The sequence below is a fragment of the Camelus bactrianus genome, chromosome 2 (genome assembly GCF_048773025.1).
Source record: "Camelus bactrianus isolate YW-2024 breed Bactrian camel chromosome 2, ASM4877302v1, whole genome shotgun sequence".
In the NCBI taxonomy this organism is placed as follows: Eukaryota; Metazoa; Chordata; class Mammalia; order Artiodactyla; family Camelidae; genus Camelus; species Camelus bactrianus.
The window spans coordinates 85,249,495-85,271,756 of record NC_133540.1 but is presented as its reverse complement, the minus strand read 5'-3'; the positions used below and the strand labels follow the sequence as shown (position 1 = coordinate 85,271,756).

General features: G+C 36.6%; 1 protein-coding gene across 1 annotated transcript; it reads right to left on the bottom strand.

Annotated features, from left to right (window-relative positions):
* Positions 1-3,288: 3,288 nt before the first annotated feature.
* AFP (alpha fetoprotein) lies at positions 3,289-22,036 on the bottom strand. The gene is made up of 15 exons (XM_010969347.3): positions 21,879-22,036; positions 21,290-21,341; positions 20,219-20,351; positions 18,066-18,277; positions 16,813-16,945; positions 15,765-15,862; positions 13,260-13,389; positions 11,390-11,607; positions 9,629-9,761; positions 8,990-9,087; positions 8,278-8,416; positions 6,407-6,630; positions 5,141-5,273; positions 3,794-3,848; positions 3,289-3,437 (listed from the first exon to the last, which is right to left on the bottom strand). Exons 1-14 carry the CDS (start codon positions 21,961-21,963, stop codon positions 3,804-3,806), a joined length of 1,833 nt encoding a protein of 610 aa, XP_010967649.1. The 5' UTR covers positions 21,964-22,036; the 3' UTR covers positions 3,289-3,437; positions 3,794-3,803.
* Positions 22,037-22,262: the final 226 nt, after the last annotated feature.

The window sequence follows — 22,262 nt, the reverse complement described above, 5'->3', positions numbered from 1 at the left end:
AAGAATTATCAGTTGGGTCCTTAAGAGAAAGGCAAGGGGAGACCTAAGGCAGAGAAGAAGAAGGAGCAGATCCAGACACACAGACAAGACAACGACAAGAAGATGGAGGCAGAGACTAGAGGGAAGCAGCGAGCCCAGGACTGCCGGGGCAGCCCCCAGAGCCGGAAGAGACGGGGAATGGACGCTCCGCTAGAGCCCCGGGGGCATGGAGGTGGCGGGCGGGCGCACTACCCTGGTAGATTTCAGACCTCTGGTCTCCAGAACCGTGAGCGAGAGAAAGCTGTTGCTTTAAGCCACCAAGTTTGCAATCGTTTGTTAGAGTAGCCACGAGACAGCAATACATCCTCTCCTCAAGCTTGAGTCTTTAACCTCCTCAGTGGTTTCTTGTGTTTTTGATGTCAATTTCTCAGACCCATGCTTCTCCTTCTCCCCAGTGTGACTTTTACAGATCGAGCTAGCTACCCTTCTAGTTCACCACCTTAGAAGAAAATACAGCCCATGGCATGTGTATTCATCCACACATCCATCAAATAGTTACCGAATGCCTACCATGTTCCAGGCGCTGTTCTTATGCTGACGGTAACAGAAGTCAACAAAACAGAAAGCCCTGTCCTCACGGGGCTTACACTAGCGGAGGCAGACAGATTTTGATAACTGGTGTGGGGAATAAAGGTAGGTGTACAATTTAAAATAAGACAGTCAAGAAGGACTGCTCATCTAGCAGGTGATATAATAAGTAGAAGCCTGAGGAGGTGATGGGGTGAGCCCCACACATATCTGAGGGCAGTTTCCAAGGAAGAAAAATCACAAGGGCAAAACTCTGAGCAGGAAATTAATTGGTAACTTGAAGAACATCAAGGGAACCACTGTGCCCGAGCAAAGGGACCCAGTGGAAAAGAAGAAAGAGAAAATGGCAGAAAGCTATCACCATGTAGAGCCACTGCAGAGACCTTGCTCTGAGTAAGATGGAAAGCCATTAAGTGAAAAGTAGCATAATGTATGTAGATGTAAAGGATCACTTCAATTATTATGTGGAGTCTCAAGCCTGGGATGAGGCAAGGGTCCATTTAAGGAGACCTGTTAGGAAGCTATTGCAATAACCCATGTGTGGTATGGTCATGGCTTAGACTGGTGATACTGGGAGAGAGTCAAATTCTGGATATTCTTTGAAGATAGGACCAACAAGCTCTGCTCGTGGATTGAATGTAGGGTGATATGAAACAGAGGAACCATAGATGACACTAAGGTTTCTGGCTTGAGCAACTAGAAGGATGGACAAAACAGAGGGAGACACCAATTTGGGGTGGGACAGAGTTCAGTTTAAAATGTGCTATGTTTGGATTGTCTTTGCAATACCAACATGAAGATGTCAGGGAGGAAGCTGGCACAAGAGCTAGAAAGTAAGGAAGAAACCAGGCTGGAGATATAAACATGTGTTGTCAACATCTAGATGGTATTAATGCACCAAGTCTATAAGAGATCACCTGGGAAAAGTGCAGATTCAGGAACAGCTGCTTTGGGGCACTCCAACATTTAGAGGTCAAAGAATTGCAGAAAATACAATGAAGAAGACTGAGAAGATGTAGCCAATAAGATCCAGAACTCAAGTAGAAAAATGTTTCAAGGAAAAGGGAGTAATCAATTGAGTCAGATTCTAGTGAGAGAACTCAGGTAAGTCAAAGACTGAGAAATGACTACAGGACCTTGCATCATGGAAGTCATTGGCAACCTTGACTAGACATGTTTCTGCCTTGAGTCTTTATTTGTTGTTTGCTTAATTTGGTTTTTCTAAGAAGTAGAAATGTTCTAAAATCTCCAATTTATTATTGTATTTTGTCAATTTGTTCTAGTGTTTCCTATCATTTTTTCCCCTTATTTATGTCAGTGAAATATCATTTGGCTTATAAATTTTCCAAACAGTTTTATCTTACTTGAACTTTCCTCTTAACAATAAAAAAATCATTTTTCCTATTAAATACTTTAATGTTGAACTCTACTTTATCTTATTGTGATCTCTAAGTTAATACCTTTTAGAATTACACCAAAATCAGGCAAAGTCCACAGATATTGCAACAGAATTGAAAGAAAAATGTAAAGTACAAAGCAATTGAGTTCGAACTGAAAGCACGTTTTTTTGCTCTGAGCAAATGTTTTCTCCTGCAGCAGAGGCCAAAACATGAATGTAATTTTTAGATTTCTATTCAAAGCTAATACAATAAACAGCCTCCTTACTGGTGGACTGATTTTTTTGTCACCATTTACTGACCTTGCCTTGTTCCACTCTTTCACCTGCCCCTACTCCCCATCCTCCATTTCTCATGAGTTATATTCTTAAAAGGTAACCTCCCTGCTTAGATATTACTTTGGTCTTCTGTTACCTGCAAGGCATTGACCAGACCCCTTGGAGTAAAGCTCATGAAAATCTACTCAATCCTACATAGTTTGCGTATCTTGTTTGATCTTCCATATCTATACCTTTCCTACCCACCCTCTGCGGCCCTAAAATCATTCATCATGTTTTGTCATAGCCCATGTTTTCCTCTTTCACGTATTTGCCTTTTTCTTTACTTGAACTGATGATTACTCACTCATTTCGAAGATGCTTCTTAAATGTTCATCTCTTGCAGTGTGACTTTCCCCAGTCAAAACTGGTCTCACCCACCCTTTGATTCTCTCAACAACATGTCACCCCCTCTATAATGGCCATAATCTGTTGCATTGTTATTAGTTGCTTCCTTCTTGACTAAAGCAATTGGAGGACAGTGACCGTACCCAGGACACCACCTTGTACACAAGGAGTGTTCAATAAACACTTGTAGAATAAAAAATAATAATAATTGATTAAAATGTTAATTACATTCAATCAAAACAATTAAGTGTGGTTAAAACTTGTGTTTTAAAAGGTCTATCAATAGAGAACTGAACAAGACTAAGAAAAAAATAGATGTTAAATTTTGAGTAGCATCATTCTTGAGTGATCCTATAAAAACATAATGATTTTTCTCATCTCCAAGTTATCTGTTAGAATACTTAAGTGGTTATTTAATGAACAGTGTGCCCTAGCAGCACCAAACAGTGCTTAACTTGGGAACATTTTTTTAGTTCACCACATAATCTAGCCTTTGGTGTCATAAATCCATCCTTGAGTGGTCTTAACCTCCTACAGTAACCAATATTCAGTGCTTTTTAACTAGAATCTGCTGTGGACAATAGTCTACAACATAGTATAAAAACTATTTTAAAAAATTATCTAGAAGTTTTCATAAATAAGCAAGCAAGGAAAAAGGAAACATTTAGAGATACTTTATTTATATGATAGGAAAATCTCACACAAAGCCTTCATCATTTCTTTAATTCACAAAAAGCACAGATCAGTTAGAATTAAAAGGGAAAATTTCCACCAAACAATAAAGACTTATTGCCTTCTTCTCTTCAACCTGTAATATGAACAAAAATATAAATACTAATTAAATTAATATATGCATAAAGTAACTGGTTTTATTTTATATCAGATATATCAGTCAGATATAGATCAGATATACAGATAGGAAGGTCTTCTGATGGAATTCTCTGAAACCTTTGAATAACCTAAAAGAATTCTGAGTTAGTTTTAATCACTAATCTAACATTGCAGGCATAATTTTGTTCCAAGCTTTTAAAATAAACTTTTTTACTTAATTGCATTTAATTTTAAGAAAAATATTTAATGTTAGCTCTTAGGATGTATTTCACTATGGATCAACACTTGGAAAGAACCAACTTTATAGTTAGCATTGTCTGCATTTTTTGTTACCTGAAGTAATTCAAACTCCCAAAGCAGTACGAGTTTTTGAAATTAGTGCCGGACCCTTCAAATTAAAAATAAAGAAGAATCATCAACAAACTAATGAATATAAGAAAGAAGAAGCCGACTCACAGATATAGAGAACAAACTAGTGGTTACCAGTAGGGGGAAAGAAGAGGGGAGGCGCAATAAAGGGGTAGGGGGGTAAGAGGTACAAACTATTATGTATAAAATAAGCTACAAGGACATATTGTACAGCACAAGGAAAATGGTCAATATTTTATAATAGCTGTAAGTGGAGTACAACCTTTAAAAATTGTAAATCACGATATTGTACACCTGTAACTTACATAATACTTACATCAATTACACTTCAATAAAAAAAAATGGGGGAAAAAAGCCTCATCTCATCTCTCCTCTTTCTCTACAAATCAGTCATAGAAATTAAAAGATTTGCAGAGAAAACACTGCTGTGCTACTATTTGCTAATGTTCTCTACATGTAAATGAATGCCTTCTCAAAAACAGAGGACATTAATCTTTTTGTATCATATTCATCAGAAATGGTTTACATCAAATCTATTTTATCAGTTTTGTTTTATCTGATTTGGCTATCTATGCCCACTCCATCCTACCAAAAGCACAGACTCACACTGATAAGTATATACACTCAAACACACTTAACTATTATCTCTTGAAAAACTCAACATTTCTAAATATCATCTTTGGAGTCCACACAACAAAACATCTAAACTTCTACATTATGAGATAGCCAAATGAAATTGGAAAAAAGCCTGACTTATAGAATATCTTTTTAAAATATAGTGATGCTATATTTAGAAGTTGAAGGCTTACAAAATGTAGCCAATTTACAAATCCGGCTTAAATTGCTAAATAATTATACTAAGATAATTACCACTCTGTTAATATTCAAAAGCTTGATCTTAAATGAGTTCAGTATATTTTCTATAAATATTCTCCTAGTATCCTGTTTGCACAATTAATTTGCTATTAAATCCTTTTAATCCATTTAGCTGAATTGATCATTTTTAGCTTAGCAATTCTCTAAATTATCATCAGTTAATTATATATTCACTTTGCATTTTTCTCTACTATGAAATAAATCAAATTTACTAATTCTTCTAATATATTCTGAAATTACAGTTCTTCCTAATATTTAGTGACAAAGCCATGATTATTTTTTAAATATTGTAAAGTCCTTCAATCTATTTCTAAATTAAATATAAATATCTCTGGCATTATTTTAAAATCATAAGTTAGTGGGGTATTCTTCTGATTATTCATTATAGAAAATCTCATACTAAGTATTTTGAGAATTAAAAAGAGCTGCACATACCTCCTCCGCAAAGCAGGTTTCCTGCTCCTGGCCTTGGCAGCACTTTTCCAGTAGACCAGAGAAATCTGCAATGACTGCCTCGAGCTGCTCTTCTGTTATTTGTGGCTTTTGCTTCACCAGGTTAATGAGAAACCTATGAGTTAAAACAAAACAGTATACAAGGGAAGTCTGCTATGCAATGGTGTTTTTCTAAAGCCATGTGAGTAGAGAATTTTCAGAGCCCTAGCAACCCTCACCCTAAACCTTCATTCCATCAACCCATCACCAGACTTTTCACATATATCTTGCCTAATACTTTTATTAGAAAGACTGAAGCTAGAAACATGGCAAGTGTTCCACTGGTCTAGACTTGGACAGATTGTAGATGAAGCACTATTTCGTACTTGCACCATACTTATATGTAGTGAAATACAGTTTTTTCTTTGTCGAAAATATTCTTTCCAGTTCTCTCTTTTAAAATATGTTTTATCCATACACTAAGGCCCAGACTTCGAAACCCCTGCCATTCACAATTGTCACACCCTTACCCGAGCACGGGCCATCCTAATTGCCTGCACTACTCATTTAGTAACACATTCATGTTGGAATTAATGTTGACGGGGGAACAGTGAAGACTTGCCAGGGAAGGCAGCATTCTTACCGTACTTTGAAACATGCCTCAGACTGTGACACAGATAAGAGGGCAGAACAGGTTTTCCAAAATGAAGGAAGACCTTTTACAAAGCATGGCAGTATTAAAATGCATGGGAATTTGGAGAACATGAGTTCCACTGACTTGCATTACCATCATCATCACAGAGCGCCTCCCACAAGGACTGAAATGTGCATTCTATTTCATGACATCCAGACTTCATGGTTGAAGCAAATATTATGGTTATTCTCTTCAAAGAGTAAATAATGTAAAAATTTATATATTCAAAGGAGTTTTTTCGGTGTTTGGAAAGAAAGTACCCAAGACTTACTGCAAAGACATATCCTAATTGCCCAAAATAGATTGCCTCCTTTTCCTCAATCCCAAAATTCACCACAACAATAGCTCAAATGGAGACTATTTTAATGAACGGGAAATTGTCTGCCCCAGTGAATTTTTCCAGAGTAGAGGCTCTGAAGACACTGAGACAAGACCATCTTGAAAGTTACTTTAAGTGCTTTGGAGTCATAATGTTCCCCTGGTGAGCCCAGGAGTGTTGGGTGTGTAAAGTGGAAACCTCAACCACTCTTTAGGGTTGTCAGTCTTCTCCAGACAAGCAAGTAACAGCTTCTTACTGTTGCTTCATTGTTTGCAGGGCTACCCCCTGAGCTTGGCACAGATCCTTATGGAAGATGAACTTGTCATCAGAGAATGGCGGGGGGACATAGGTCTCGTCCATCACCAAGCTGCTGAAGCACGGCCTCCTGTTGGCATACGAAGAGGTGCAGCACTGGCCCACTCCAGGGTTTACGGGAGTCTCCTCATGCCTGATGCATAGCTGTCCGATGATAAGGTCAGCCTAGTTAGCAGAATGAGAGAGAAAACGAGGGCATGGAGCATTCGCCACAGGATTGACTCAGGATTCCAAACAATTGTTGCAATAGGGCTTAATGTCCAGTAACTTGTAATTAATATTACAGGAAAATTTGCTGTCTGTGTAGGATCGTGTGCTGCCATATTGTCAATTCTTATTTACCCATATGTTTCGGATAAACTTTAGCATTTAAGGACCAACGTTCCACAGGTGATGCTGAAGACAGTCCCTTCAGCTGTTTGTGTTAGTTATTTGAAATACATTTCCAGTTACATACATAATTTCCAAAGGGGAAAATTCTCTGCCCTGACCCAGGAAATCAATACAATGCTTACCTTTCCCATGTATGTCTAGTTGAGCTTCCTATTTTACTTTTGGGATTCAGAGAAGCACTCTCTGAAGGTAAGAATAGCACAAACCTAACCCTTTCACATACATACATACTTATGTACAGCTAACATATGGTCCTAATTTAAAAGAAATAAGGCCAGTGTGTGTGTATGTGTGTGTGTGTGTGCATGTATGTCCTCAGGCTTTCCTAATATAGAATCCTCCTACCTTCCACACTTCAAAGGTATTTCTTAAGAATATACATAGAATAGAATCACTATGCTGTACACCAGAAACTAACACAACATTGTAAGTCAAAAAATTTAAAAATAATAAAAGAGAAAACTAATATATATATATATACACACACACACAAATGAATCACTATGCTAACCAGAAACAAACACAATATTGTAAATTGACTATAATTCAATAACAAAGAAATACCTAGCAAAAAAACATATTTCTTTAACACCCAGTAATAATTTGTAATAAGGACCAACATATTTTGTGGGCCTACTGTGTATCAGGCTAGTCCTAAGTGAGTTACACTGATTACCTCATTTAAGACAGCCAGCCTATGAGGGTGGCACAATTTTTATTCTCAAATGTCAGATGAAAAATCTCAGGCTTAGTGAGACAAGTGGCTTTCCCAGAGACAAGGCCAACAAGGGGCGAAAGTAGGGCAGGAATGTAGGCAGGAGACCCCCAGAACCTACACTGCTGAGCCATTACCCTACCCTGTGTCCCTGCGTCCTCCCAAACCTGGAATCATACGTGTGGCACTAACGACAGTAAGAAGTAAAGGCAATTGGCACTACTAGCTGGAAAGTCATTTTAGTATTTAGAACACGGAACTTACCTTTACCCAATATCCTGTTAAAGATAATAAACTGTCCCTAATATAATCAGAAATTTAAACCACAAAAGACAAAACTATGGATATGGATAAAAATAAAATAGCTAATTTAAATCTGACAAAGTTGAAGCTTTTTCCTTTTTTAACATTAAAGTGGATATTTGGTGAAATCATGAATGGAGTGACATGTTGGTCTTGCTCATTGTTGAACAGACTCACTGCACTTCCACCAGCCATTCTGGAAGGTCAGGAAGGACAGGAAGCCTGCCTACAAGCCAACCATTCTGGGCTGAGTTCTTAACACTCCTCCAACTGTAACCAAACACACAAGTCCAGTAAAGCCATCTCCACATTGGTGTTTACCATCTGCCCTCAATGGGAATTATAAGGCTATTCCAAGTCAAACAGGGCAGACACAAGAAGGGACTAAACGGAACACTCACCGCTCCCTCACCGCAGGCCAGTTGTTTGTCCTCACTGAGATGACAACAGGTGGCCCCAGTGGCTGCCATTTTCCTGGTCAAGGCCATCAGCTCGGGTGGGGTCAGCTGAGGGGCTTTCTTTGTGTAAGCAACAAGAAACCTGAAAGAAGCAGATTGCCCCAAATCCTGCTGAGTCCCTCACGAGTTTCCTTCTGGACTCCTCACTTTTCAAGGACCCTCTCTTGGCATCAAAAGATGTGAAGTCAGCTCATTTGTTTCATCCACGTGGTATCTGGACCAACAGTTTGAGGTGCATTTACTCTAATAACCACTCCCTATACTCCTGTGGCACCAACATATCACAATGGGAAGATAAACTCCGGGCAGGAGGCTGACGCCTATTTCCAACTTGAGCAGTTGCATTGATATTAACTTTGATCTTTTGGGCTTTTAGCTATGATAGACTATGATAGAACGGATATCTTTACTGCAAAAGTCTGCATGGTTTAGCGACCCCAAAGCTAGTGTAAATCAGACTTCACAGGCCATCTGTTGCTCTTTGCGAGAGGGGGATGGGGATTCCTGCAGGGGAAACTGGGCCATCAATTACATTGACTTTGAATCTGACAAAGGGGCTGAAATCAGGGTGGCCATGGGCAATTAACTTAGATGTGTATTTCCCTCACCAGTTAATCATTTTAAATCATGAAAAATACTGTTTAAAAAAGCATACGCGTTTTGTAAGTAATATTCCCCTAATTTCTGGAAGAGGCCACAGCTTCGCTTTGCCAGCGCTTGGCTCTCCTGGATATATTTCTCCGATTCTTCTTCCTGAAAATACAAGCATTATTGCATACATTTTTTTTCTCTTTCTGGACACATAACCTTGTATGTAAAAATTGACCAAAAATATTTTATTCTATCATGATATCACTTTTAGAGGGTTTTTTTTTTTTTTAACTCTTAAAGATGAATTGTGAGAATTAAAGCAAATGGACTTTGGGAAGATTAAGTTTAAAACTTTGTGAATCACCAAGTTATTCAATGGCAGAACTCAATCTTTGGGTGAGTAATTGAAATTCTTTCTACACAACATTCTTGCCTTTCTGGAGCTATTCAAAAATGAGTATTATTTTTATTCTGTGCATCCAAGAACTTTCGGTTAACATTTTTATTTCTAAAATAAGCCAACAGTTCTTGACTACTAGTTAATCACTACTTAATAGCTAGAATATCTAAAGAGAAATTATTAGCTATTAATAGACTAGCTAACTACTCATTAATAACTAGATGCTTTCAAACAAACAGCCCTTTTAATGCATGATATCAACCTAGTTTTTCAGATTCTCCCTAAAAAGCCAGAGCAATTTACCCCTTTATCCTGGCATTCAAGAGGATGTTCAGACTGAGAACACTTCTCCAATAACTCCTGGTATCCTTTGACAACTCTTAGAATTACTGGGACAGCAAGCTTAGTATGTCTTCTTGAATATTCATAAGTAAATCTGAAATATGTGTGAAAAATACCACGTTATTGGAATTAAGAGACAAATTATTCTTGTTACATGGCATGCAGAAGTTAAAATTCAAATAAGTTAACCTAGATATCAAATATGATTTGAACTTTGTGTATAGCAAGAATATTAGTAAAAATTATAACCCCCAAACTGTTCTAAATGGTATTTTGTTTTCTTTTGCACCCTTCTCTTTGGCTTTTCAATTATGGACTTTAAATTTATCCATCCAATGAATATCTTTACACTGCTTACTCTATGCAAGCATTTTCTTTAATCAATGAGGATTCAGTAATGTATAAGATAAAATGTCTGCCCTCTCAAAAGCATGCATTCTAGGGAGACAGAAGCAAACAAGAAATGGGTCATCTAATTTTAGGTAGTGATAAATCAATGAAGAGAAATAAGGAAGGCAGAAGAGAGGCAGGGGGGGGTGACACAATTTAGAGTGTAGAGTCAAGAAAAGTCTCTTTGGGTGGCTCTTTTGGAAGGGAAACCTGAGTGAAGGAAGACACACAACTGTCTGGGGGAAAAATGTCACTCTCAGCTGAGAAAATTTCTACTGCCCAGAACATTTCTCATTGAAGAACTGCTTCTATTAAATAAACAGTCCTTTTCGGATGTATACAAATGGGGAAATTTAAAGAGAATTCTTGAGTTTACTAATTGTATTTCCAAGTTGTAGAAATAGATTGTATTAGTTCTGCCACCAATAGTATTGTCAGTATGGGTTTCTTAAATCTGGACATTGTTCTTGTCTGCATAATTTGATTTAGCTGTGTGAACAATGTGTGCATGTCTAATTTTAATGCAACAAAGGAGTAATATCCTCAGGGAATATTAAAAAGGAAATTGTACCATTATTTTCATTACTACATTAAAAGCACACTCTTAAATATAGAAAGACCTTTGGAGATCATTAAGTATAATGTCCTAAGAGCTGCCCAAATCCCTCCTCTAATAGTGTCCATTGATACACACTGTACAATAAAAAAAAATGCATTAACTGCTTGCTCCCCTTAAAGGCAAACAGAATGAGAACAAGTCCCGTCAATTATAACAAACTACCATACTACAAATGTCTCTAAACATGTTTTGATTTCCTTACAGAAATAAAACATGTATTACTGCTATTCAATAAATAGCAAACAAACTGTTTCAATGCAAGCCATTCTGTCTAGCATTATTTTACACTGCTTACTCTATGCAAGCATATATTTGGGAAGAGTTTTTAACACAAGCACAGTGAAAAAGCACATTTTTAATTATATGAGCCCTTCTTATTACAAAAATATCCGTATCCTATGTGGACGTCCAATGGTGGTCTTTATGCAAGTAATCCATGCGGGGATGACAACGCTTCTGATTCCAGAGAAACAGATACAGAACAAAATGCAACCTCATAAGCAAGCCAGTTAATAACAGCAGTGGTGGAAATCTCATCAGTGTAAGAGAGATCTCACTCCTTATTCCCTAGATATCTGTTTAAATATACTTTGGCTCAGAACATTCTAGCATTATTCTCACATACTGAATTCAGAAACCATTTCAACAACACAAAACTGTCAGTCACATAATAATCTTTACTTGTGTGAACATATATGTACAGAGTGTGTTACCTTGCCAGGGAGAAATCTTTTTCCCTCGAAGAAAGCTGGTTGAAATCTCTCTCTCCTAAAAGCCTATTTAGATTTGGAGATAAGCCTTCAGGTTTGTCATCATTCTCTGCATGAATTATGCAGTGGCCAAGTTCAAGTGTGGTGGGCAGTTTGCAGCATTCTGCTATTTTGCTTGACAGACTATCTTGTTGAGAACATATGTAGGACATAATTTTTTCCTATTACGGAAAAATAAAATGTAAGTTTTAAACATTTATTCTTTTATTCAGGACCTCAGAGCCAATCCTACAAAGGGAAGAAGGAAGGAAGAAGGAAGAGGACAGTTACCTTGTCTCCCGTTTTAGTGCTTTCTTCTGCTTTAACTTTCCTCACTCAAAGCCTCGTTTGTTCAATTCTTTTCATAGTTGTCAGCTAAAATCTAGTATTTTATTCTAACAGGAGGCTTTTAAAAACAAAAGACATATGTGCTCCTCAAACCAAATGGCAGGCACGTTAATGTATATCTTTCTATTAAAATTGAAATTTGCTATTGAACATTTCTTGTTGATGTTGTAACGTGGAGAGGAAACTTTGTTTCATCTTTAACAAAACAGTCTGCAGTAACCCATTATGACCTCCAGAGGGCAGTCTATAGATAATGAAATGGCAGGGCACTTAAGTGGCCTGAAAGAAGCAGAGCTTCCAATGTTCCTGTCATAGGACTGAAAATTCTGTGCATTCTCAGCAGGAACAATGAGAACCCGTTATTCAGCTGTTAAAAATCCAACATAGATACCATACTGAAATCATTTTTTCCACTTTAAAGGAAAAGAGTGGTTGTGAATTCCAAAAATTGAAAAAAACTACAGTTTAAAAAATGACAACACAAATTAGGAAAATTGTCAACTAAAACCAATACAACTGACCTCACAGAAGAAACAGAATTATTCTTATCGCCATCCTTAATATGAAGGTAAATGCTTCTCAAAGGAAAAATAAATGAAGTAGGAATCTGTCTCTGGGGCAGCGTCCTCAGTTCCCCTTCCCTAGCTCCTCACCCCAGGATTCTCTGCCTGTGCTCAAAGCCTGTCACCCTTAGGTCTCCCCTGCAGACGTGGCTTCTTGCTGACTTTCAAGTCTATCTTTGGGCTGAAATGAGCATTTTATCCTCACTTTCAACCTTCTGGAAACCATGTTCCAGCCCTGGATTCAAGCCATCTGAATACCTAGGAGCAATGATTTTAAGCCTCCTCATAGAAGAAGGTATATCACAGGGGACCAGAGAGGGAGTAATCTGGGGATAGACAGGCCTCTTGCACAATATCTAGCTAGGAAGCCTAGGGTTGGCTCAAAATAGACCTACACCACCCTGTTTAAATTGCAACTGACTATAGCACACTTGAGGAGTCTGTTGTTGGGGTTTTGGTTTTTGGTTTTTAAGTCTTTTAGAGCCTTTCAGTCACACCTTTCCACTTGAAGTCAGTATGTGTCTTCATAACAGGTGTCCCCCACAGTGGCTAGCACGTGGAAGGCATTCAACATGCATTCAATATATACTTGTCAAGTGAAAGAACAAGTGGATGGAAAACAAATATATTAAAAGTAAAGAGAGTCTGCTCCCAAGAGCCTGTGTGGAGACCACCTGAGAGGATATCATCTCCTTTAGAAGAATGAATGGGCACTGGTCTTGCAAGAGGAGAGCATCCCTTAAGTGAAAGGCAGATTCAACAAAAGATGGTTTCAGTTTTACTATCAAGCAGTCTGGACTTCAGTCAGTCAGCTAGTTACCATACCCTATGACTAACTCACGACAGACAGGCTTCTCCCATTGAGAATGAGAGCAAAGGAAAGAAAAGCAAGTGGAAATAGAGGAAGCAAGAAGGACTCTTACCCCATCCTGCAGACACTCCAGCACATTTCCTCTGCAACATTCCTCATGTGTATGGACCACATCCAGGGCCAGTTTCTGAATTTCAGTAAAATTCGCTTTGGGAAACTTTTGACTCAGTTTAGTAATGGTTCTAGAGGGGAAAAAAAAGAATTAGAAATTCATCTTGATCATCAATCAAAATTAAATAACATTTATAGAGTATTAGTATAGCAGTGGCTCCAAGGAGAAAGAATGGAAATGTTCTTGTTGTTTAAAAAGAAAAGGAAACGTGTTGAAAGTTTTGCCAATTCTAGCCCAGTCTTTCAAAGCAGTGGCTCTGTAAACTGTGACACAGCCCTACAAATGGTTTGGAACTGATTTATCTTTTTCAAAAACCTTCCCTGTGAATTGCAATGAAATCTATCTTTTTGCTATTCAACTCTGATGCTGGGTATTTGGGATCATTTTCTTGAGTGCGTGAAAAAAATTAAAAAGGGTAAGCAATTAAGAAATGGAAAATTCTATAAGAATGATACTCATTTTTCACTTGGGAGAAAAATAATACTTTTGAGAATACAGGGAGGGGTGCATATGTGCAAACTGATGGGACGAGAAAGTGGAGCAGACTAAACATGCAGATGTGTCATCATGCCAAGATGTGTAGTGTGACACAAAAAGGAAGTGAGAAATAAAACTTATTCCTTCTGTATATTTCATGTAAATTTTAAGAGAGATCTAGGTGAAATCACTACTCCCTAGAGCAACTGGTATTGTTGCTGCTACTGGTGAAGGCGGATTTTCTTTTTAAATAAATTAGAACATTTAACTTTAATCACTTATGAATAGCAAACGATAAATAATGTCATTACAGTAATAACTTATATCATATTACTGAGATAAATTTAAATAAAGCAGATCATGAATCGATCTTTAAGTTTCTAATAGAGTTGGAGGGTAAAGTAAAATCTTCCAAGAAAAATCAGTCTTAGAACTAAATCCATGACTAAAAACCTTAATCTAGGTCTTCACTGTATACAGTATTTTTAAATGTGCCATTTAAGAAACAAACAAAAAAATAAACTTTGGATGCGTGTACTAAATACTCTTCAATGAGCAACTCAGATGTTTTTCTATACAAGAAATGTTTCATCATAAAAGTTGAAAAGTACTTTAAACCAGTTATGTAATTTAAAATTCTCTAATAATTAAAAAGTAAAAAGGAACAGGTCAAATTCAGTTTAATAGTATGTTTTTAACCCAATATATCAAAAATAATAGCATTTCAATATGAAATCAACATTAAAACCAATTAACTAGATACTGTACATTTTTTTTTCATACTAGGTCTTTGAAATCTGATGCATATTTTACACTGAGAACACAGCTCCTCTTTCACATTAGCTACATTTAAATGTTCAGGAGCTGCGTGTGGCTGGTGGCTGTCATACTGGAGCTCTAAACCACTGGTGATTCTGATTCTTACCTTGACCTCAAAGTCCCAGTTGTCAGGATACAGGCAATTAAAGGTCACTGACATAGCAGAAAAGTAGATGTAATGGCAATAAATTATGACAAATATCTAGAAAAACTTGGTTCTTATGACCAGTGGCAATGTGGTCTTGGATAAATTGCTTTAATCCTTCTGGACCTTAGATTGCTCATATGTAAAAATGAAGCGGTTGAACTACATGATTGTATTGTTTGTTTTGTTTTGTTTTTTGTTTTGCTTTTAATATTCTTCTTCATCCTAACAAAAAAAGATAGATGAGGTAGAAGTATATTAGATAGATGATAGATAGGTAGATAGATAGATAGATAGATAGATAGATAGATAGATAGACAGATAGATAGATAGAATTAAGGAAAAAGGGAGAAGGCAAATATGCAAAGTGTAAGAGTTAATATGGTCAGTTGAAAAACTCCAAATTTGCCTCAACTTTTTAGCAGCTGGGACAAGAAGACAAACATCAGTGAGTTACACACTTTTGTCAGCTAGGAAAATACATGTAAGTTCTTCAGAGATGACAGTTTTGTGTTCTTCTGGACAGTAGATTCTAATATTATTGCCTCAGGTGAATATTTCCATAGGAAGTAACAATGGACATAATGGACTTACAGCAGATTAGGAAGCAGAATTAATATCAAGAATTTCTTGTTAAGACAAAAATTTTAAATGATGCATAGGGAAGGCTAATCTACTTTGTAGAGAATTTGGGGAAATGTGGTATAATTATGCAGTAAAAATTGATTTCAGGCCAGAACTTAAGAGTATGTACAAGAACAGGTGAATAGTATATAAATCTTCGACATCTTCTCTAAGTATTACCTCATCTAGATAGACTTTAGTGTTAAACAACAGATTGATTTGTTTCTCCCTATCCTAAGATTTCATAATTCTAATCACATCAGCTATAGTCAAAGGAAACTTCATTCTCTACAACAGTAATAATGAGAAAAATGAACTCAGACTGCAAAGTGGTAGTTTTGCCCATCTCACCTTCTTCCCTAGATAGAGTTTAAACTTACATGGCTTGGAGGGTTCGGGGTCCAAAATTTCTGGTTACTGCACAAGTATGTTGATTTAACAAGCTGCTTTCTCTTAACTCTTTGGTAATTGACGCTGCCTAGATAGAAAAAACAAGGCTTCAAAAAAAGATGTATTTTTCCTTATAGGCTCTAATAATTAGAAAACAGATACAGGTAAAACATGAAACCCTATAAAGAATTTTTTTACTAAAAATTATAAATGCAATACATTTTTGCAGAACTTTCTTCATTTTCTATTTCTTTTAGGTAGGTTTATATACATTTATGCCAGACAGATTTATTTTTTAAAAAAATACCTTAAAACAAAAACATTGTAATTTTTATACTTGGGATAATGAATAAACTGCCATTCTGAACAAACTGAAGCCTGACCATTTCTTAAATGTCTGCTCAGTCACAAAAAATAAGATTGCATCACAGCCTGACGTTCTGGGACCAGTCACAATTCTTAGGAAATTTTTGTTGCAGGACTTTAGGCAGCAGGTCATTAATTGTGGATATTACTTGAGCTCTCTGAACCTAAGAAAATGACTCACTTCTCTAAATCTAAGTTTCTTTGCTTGTTAAATGACAATTATACTTATACCTCAAATTGTTCTAAGGTTTAAAAGAAATAGTGAGTCTAAAGCATTTATCATTCTTCTCCTCCACTTTTTTCTCCCTCCTTTGGCTCTTCCTTTTTTCCTCCTAATCTTCTGCCCTGTCTTCTTTCTCTTCCTTCCTTCCTTCACCTCTTACACCTCTCTCTTTCATTTATGTTATCACCTCTACCTCTGTCTTTCTCTACCCCAACAAACTCACTTCCCTAATAATAAAATAATTGTGGGCTGAATGAATAGATAAAATAATGAATAAAAAACCAGAAAACCCACCTTTTTTAGCCCAAAGAATAGCAGGCTGCTAAAATATGCTCTATTCTGAAAATGAGTCTGCACACAAAGCATATTTTCATTTTTAACTCTGTTTGGTTTTAATAAGTCATAGCCAGCTTGAAATATTGGGTCAGATACCCACACAAATGTAATACCTTTGTTTGGAAGCATTCAACTGCATTTTCAGCTTTGCAACAAGGTGGAATTACTTTGTCATATTGAGCAGCCAAGGAAAGCAGTGTCGGTGCATACAAAAAGGGGTGCCTTCTCGCTATCTCATAGATGTATCTGTGAAATGAAAGGGAGTGGTAAGATTTACAAACACATAAAAATAGGGCTGTTCTTTTGACTGGACTCTGGAATTGGTTAAAGTTTCAGAAAAGAGTCCTATTTTTCCCACTTGCTGTCAAATTTTTCCTCACTAAAGATCCCCCAAGAAAAAGAAAACTCTGACAGCCAATACAACACTCTATAATGAGAACAAACCAGGCAGAAATACGGACTATGATTCTTATTAAACTATCCTTGTCAACATGCCTACTCAGACGTGTTTCAAAGGCCAGCAAGGCCAGACCTCCACTAAGTGAAACAGAAAGGTGGGGTCTGTTTTCTTCATCCATGCAGAACTGGATTATCCACGTGGGCATTCTCCACAGCAGAGATGTTCTAAGGGCAGGTGCTATAGTTCGCTGGATGAGGCAGCAACATGGACGAGAGACATGATGAAGAGTTAGGCACAGGCTTGCCCAACTGGGAAGCTGGGTTAAAATCCCAGCTTGGAAGTGTACTAGCAGTGTTGCCCTCATCCAGTTGTCTTATCCTTCTAAGCTTCAATTTCCTCATCTGCAAACTAGGAAGAAGAAAAAGAATGAAGAGGAAGAGGACAAGGAGACTGGAGAGGCTGTTTCTGAGCATTAATCTGATCATGTGCGCCAAACACACAGGTTCCTACACGTCCTAAGAAGAACTCAATAAATGCTAGGCATGTTTGTGTATCTTAAACATTCCTGGATCTCTAACATTTTATTTCCAGGCAATCTGGTGAACACAAAACACCAAATATCTGGCTCCAGAAGGAGTCATTTTGTGTCATACTAACATATTCTTGGGCAAACTAAAATGAAGAGATCACAATGGCAAAAACAATGTGTATAGCAAGAGACTAAAGGAACAACTGGGGGGTCTGGGGTGTAGTCTATACCACATCCATCTACATGCTGTGGAGACCAACTTACACCTGGTGCTGCTCACCTAATTTCGTAGGATAGGACTTCAGCAGATGCAACACCAGACACTATTTCTACTTCCCCATGTTTTAAAGTACATCTGAAAATTTCAGACTTTCTAGATTCTGCTCAGTCCTGCTCGCTTTCTGGGGTCTTAATCTATCATTAAACCAGATTCTTACTGGTTCATAAACCACTCCCTGTTTTCTTCATAGGCTTTACAACTGGTGACAGGTTCTGGAACTTGAAAGGGTGGGATGGATGCTGGAGTGGCCTTTTTGTGTGCGAGGAAACAGTTATGTCTCTCCTCTCCACTTTGATTACAGCAGCCTGAAAGCCCATACTTTTCAGGAATTTCTCTTTCATGGCAAATTTCTTCCAGAAAGGCAGACACCTATAAGAAAAAGTTATTTGTATTGAAAGACAACTAAATTTACCTTAAAATGTTGTAAAACACATGAAAAAATTTCTAATATCCAGAATCAGAACTATAGATTAGAAAAATAATTCCCCTATATATTCTGATATATTGAGCTTCAGCCTGATGAGATATCTTTCTCTGATGTGTTTGGGAAATGAAATTTAGTTTCCAACTTTGAGTAATACATGTGGCTATTAAACAAAATTATTTTCTTTCAAAAGGAAAAAGGCCATGCAATAGTTTGTTCCTCCTAAATAGTTTGAAATATTTTATTTTTCCCCTTTATGGTATCAACAGTTTGGTTCTATGATCTATAAGCTTTCCTGTTTTATACAAATCACTTTTCAAACATAGATACTCCATGTAGAATTCTTATGATAAGACACCGATCTAAAATTGAATATTATTTTCAGATAAAAATCAAAAGGATTTGAAACGAAATAAAAATAGCATCAAATATTTTCCATGGGTCATAATAATAGACTTAGCTAAAATGTACATTGTGAATGTTTAAAATCCTTCTTTGTTGACTTAATTTTACTAAAATCCGGTGATGACACCACTAGTCTGACGAATGCCTTTGAGGAATGTGCTGTTTCATTCATCTCAGGAAACTTTTTATTTAGCTTTTATAACTGTTAATGTTGACAGAATCCTGGAAATCTTAACTAAGACTTCCAATTCACAATCCACATAAAAATCATGCCTTTAAGTTTATGATGATAAACCATTAATCTGTAACACCACCTTGGACCTTTCTTTTGGATGTAAAGTTGCAATACAGAATGCATTTTGTTTATTTTATGTATGTTGTTAGATTATCAGGACAAGCTAAAAATAGGGAAGCAGGAATTCCTATCAGGAAATAGGGATTTTTAGTAAATCATCAATTTCAAAAGAGCATCTCTTTTACAATATTCCCGATACACTGTCTCTGGCCGCTTTGTTAACCCCATCATGACAGGGCGCTCTCTGGGCACTTTGTTCCCATAACTGGGCAGCTCTAACAATGATAAAGTTCTTAATTCTTTTCTATGTTGAGATAAACAATAATAAATACGATTTATTGATCTATACTAGGATATCCTATACTTTAAAAAGTACTCATCTGAAATTCAAATTTAAGTGGGCTTCATATTTTGCTATTGTTGTTAGTTTGCTAAATCTGACAACCATCATCTGTGCTCTGCACCTCAGGTGCACTGGTGTAGAGTACAGTGTAACAAAGCTACAAAGGGTGTTAGTTCTGCAGCCAGATGTCCTCATTTAAATCGTGGTCTGGGCTCCCTTGAGAAAAGCTACTTAACCTCTCTGCGCCTCAACTTCCCCAACTGGAAGGTTAGTATTTATCTCCTAGGATTATCGTAAAAGTTGAATAAATTAACATTTGCAAGCAAAGCTGATATTCTGCCAATAAGCCCCAGCCAGGGTCTCCTGGCTCACTGCACATTCATTCTGATTCATCAGTGCTATGCTCCATTTCATAAAGTACCTTGGTTATCAATGGGTACGTAACACTCCTTAGAATAATGCCTGTCACATTGTGTGCTTAACAAAAATTAACTCTTATTACTGTATTATATCAATCTCCATGACAACCGGAAATGGAAGCTATTATTATCCCTTATTTTATAGACTAGGAAACCAAAGCTCAAAGAAGTTAAGTTACCTGCCTAGTCTTATTTCAGAGCCTTAGCACTTTGTCACCACGCAGATATTGCCTCTTCACAACGGACACCCATTTTTTCTCTTCTGCCCTCTCCAGCAACTCAGAATTAACCTAAGCCTTCTTTCCTTCAACAAGTCTTCAAATATTTAAATGTATTTATTTCTCCTGCCATCTCTGCATCTTCTCTTCTGCATGCTGAATTTTGGTCAAATCTCATAGTGCTTTTTTGTCTATTATTCACTCACCTGGTTTTCTAAACACCCTGTAGGCTTCTCACTGCCTGTGGATTTCTCAATTACAGTCAGTACGTCTCTCACCATTTTGCTTACTTCCTTGTATGTGGCTTCTTGAACAAACTGGGCAAAAAATATGGTGGCTCTGAAACAAAAATACATTAAAATGCTTAAGGAGCAGACATATCAAGCTTCTTTTTCTCAAGGTTAGTTTTTGTTTTTTGTTTTCTGTTACGTTGTGACCAATGTAGGGGATGATTTTGCTAAAAATTAATGTGAAATTCTAGCCATCCAGGGAGAAATGTCTGTCTTCTTCTTGTCTTCTAACCTCATAAATATGCATATATCTATTAAAAATGAAAATAAGTGGATTTCCCATAAGAGTGGTTCCTCTTTTTGTGGTCATCCACTAACTGCAGTATGCCTGTAATTAAGGGTATCTATATTCCTCATAGTTTTTTTTTTTAATTTAAACAAAGAATTGATCATCGATTCTCTACCTGTGTCTGCTCCCAGCATGATCAAAGTCTGATCATGGATTGACCCAAAACATTGTTTTAGCAGATTTCTGTTTGCAAGCAGTATCAGTAACACACTGCTTTAAATTCCTTATCAGAAACTTTAGAAGTGTGGAGCAGCAAGGTAGCATTCAAGAGAACAACATATCCCCTACAAATAATCAAAAATAGAACATCTTACCTCTTATTGCTCGCTACTATGATGATACAGTATTCAGAATAAAGAATATTACAATGTTGTCCTATTGGTATTGATGAGAAAAATTCCTGAACTCATATGTAGTTGCCATCAATCAGACATTATTCTTCAATTTTTAAAATCTGATTTTGTTTGTCCCACAGAATTTCAAGGAATCTAGAGGTTGAGGTTAGCATCTAAAGCATGGGCTGACAGTTCAACCTCTTCAATATCAATTTGATATTCAATATAAATAATTTTCTTGACATCGTCTAACTTGCTTTTGTACTTTTAAAAACTCATAGGGCTATCTGATTTTATTTAATTACGTAACTAAAATTTTCATTGGTTTGCATATTTAAAGTGCATTTATACAACAAAACTTACAGGCCAACTAAATTCATCTCTGCAGAGCATTGGGAAGAATCCAGTATGGATGCTGGAAAGCAAGATAAACCTCATGAGAAATGGTGTTTTCAACTAGTCAGGAAAGTAAGTAATCATTGTTATACATAAATGTTTGTATCTAAGTTAAAACTACACAATTTTAAAACTGAGAAGACATTAGGAATCACCTATTCAATTTTGTACTTGAGAAAACTAGAAACCTAAGGAATAAAGTTAACAAGAACAATTTATAGTAGACTTAACACTAAAATCCAGATTTTTTTAATCTTCTAGTTGTTTGGTTTTCCTCTGGACTGTGATGTTCTAAATTATGTACCAAAAATTAATTCAATGTGGAGCATATGAACCACTCATAGATAATGTTAAGCACTGCCATGATTTTGTAAAACTCTTATACTCTTGTAAAGATGCAAGTTTATCATTCATTTAAAGATACTCACCAATTAAAATTTTTCCTCTGTGTGGAACAGTAAGTATGATCAATAAATCAAGGCAAATAAATAAATGCAAACTTAAGAACTATGATATAGAAAAAAAAGAGAAAAAAGGAAAATACAAAATATCTTACCTATTTCATATGCATTTTTATGCATTGTTCTGGATTCAGTAAAATTTAGTAGGAAAATAAAAAAAATTGATACTATCCACTTCATGGTTGCTTGTTATTTCGTTGTGATTGTGGTGATGAGGGAAGAATATTGAAAATCATGCTGAAATTCTTTTATACTCTTCTCTAGCAATGCCTGTTAACTAGTAATCTTTTGTTGGTATAGCGGTTACTTTATTTCCTTATGTTGCAAATGTACAACTTGCTTAATAATTAACAACATAGGGATTGTTTGTGTTTTATGTTCAAGGACAAGACCTCTTTGGGGTCGAAAGGGTGGGGGAGGACTTGCAAATTCATTCCATTTTGCAAATATAACAAATATTCTTCTCAAAACTATGGAGT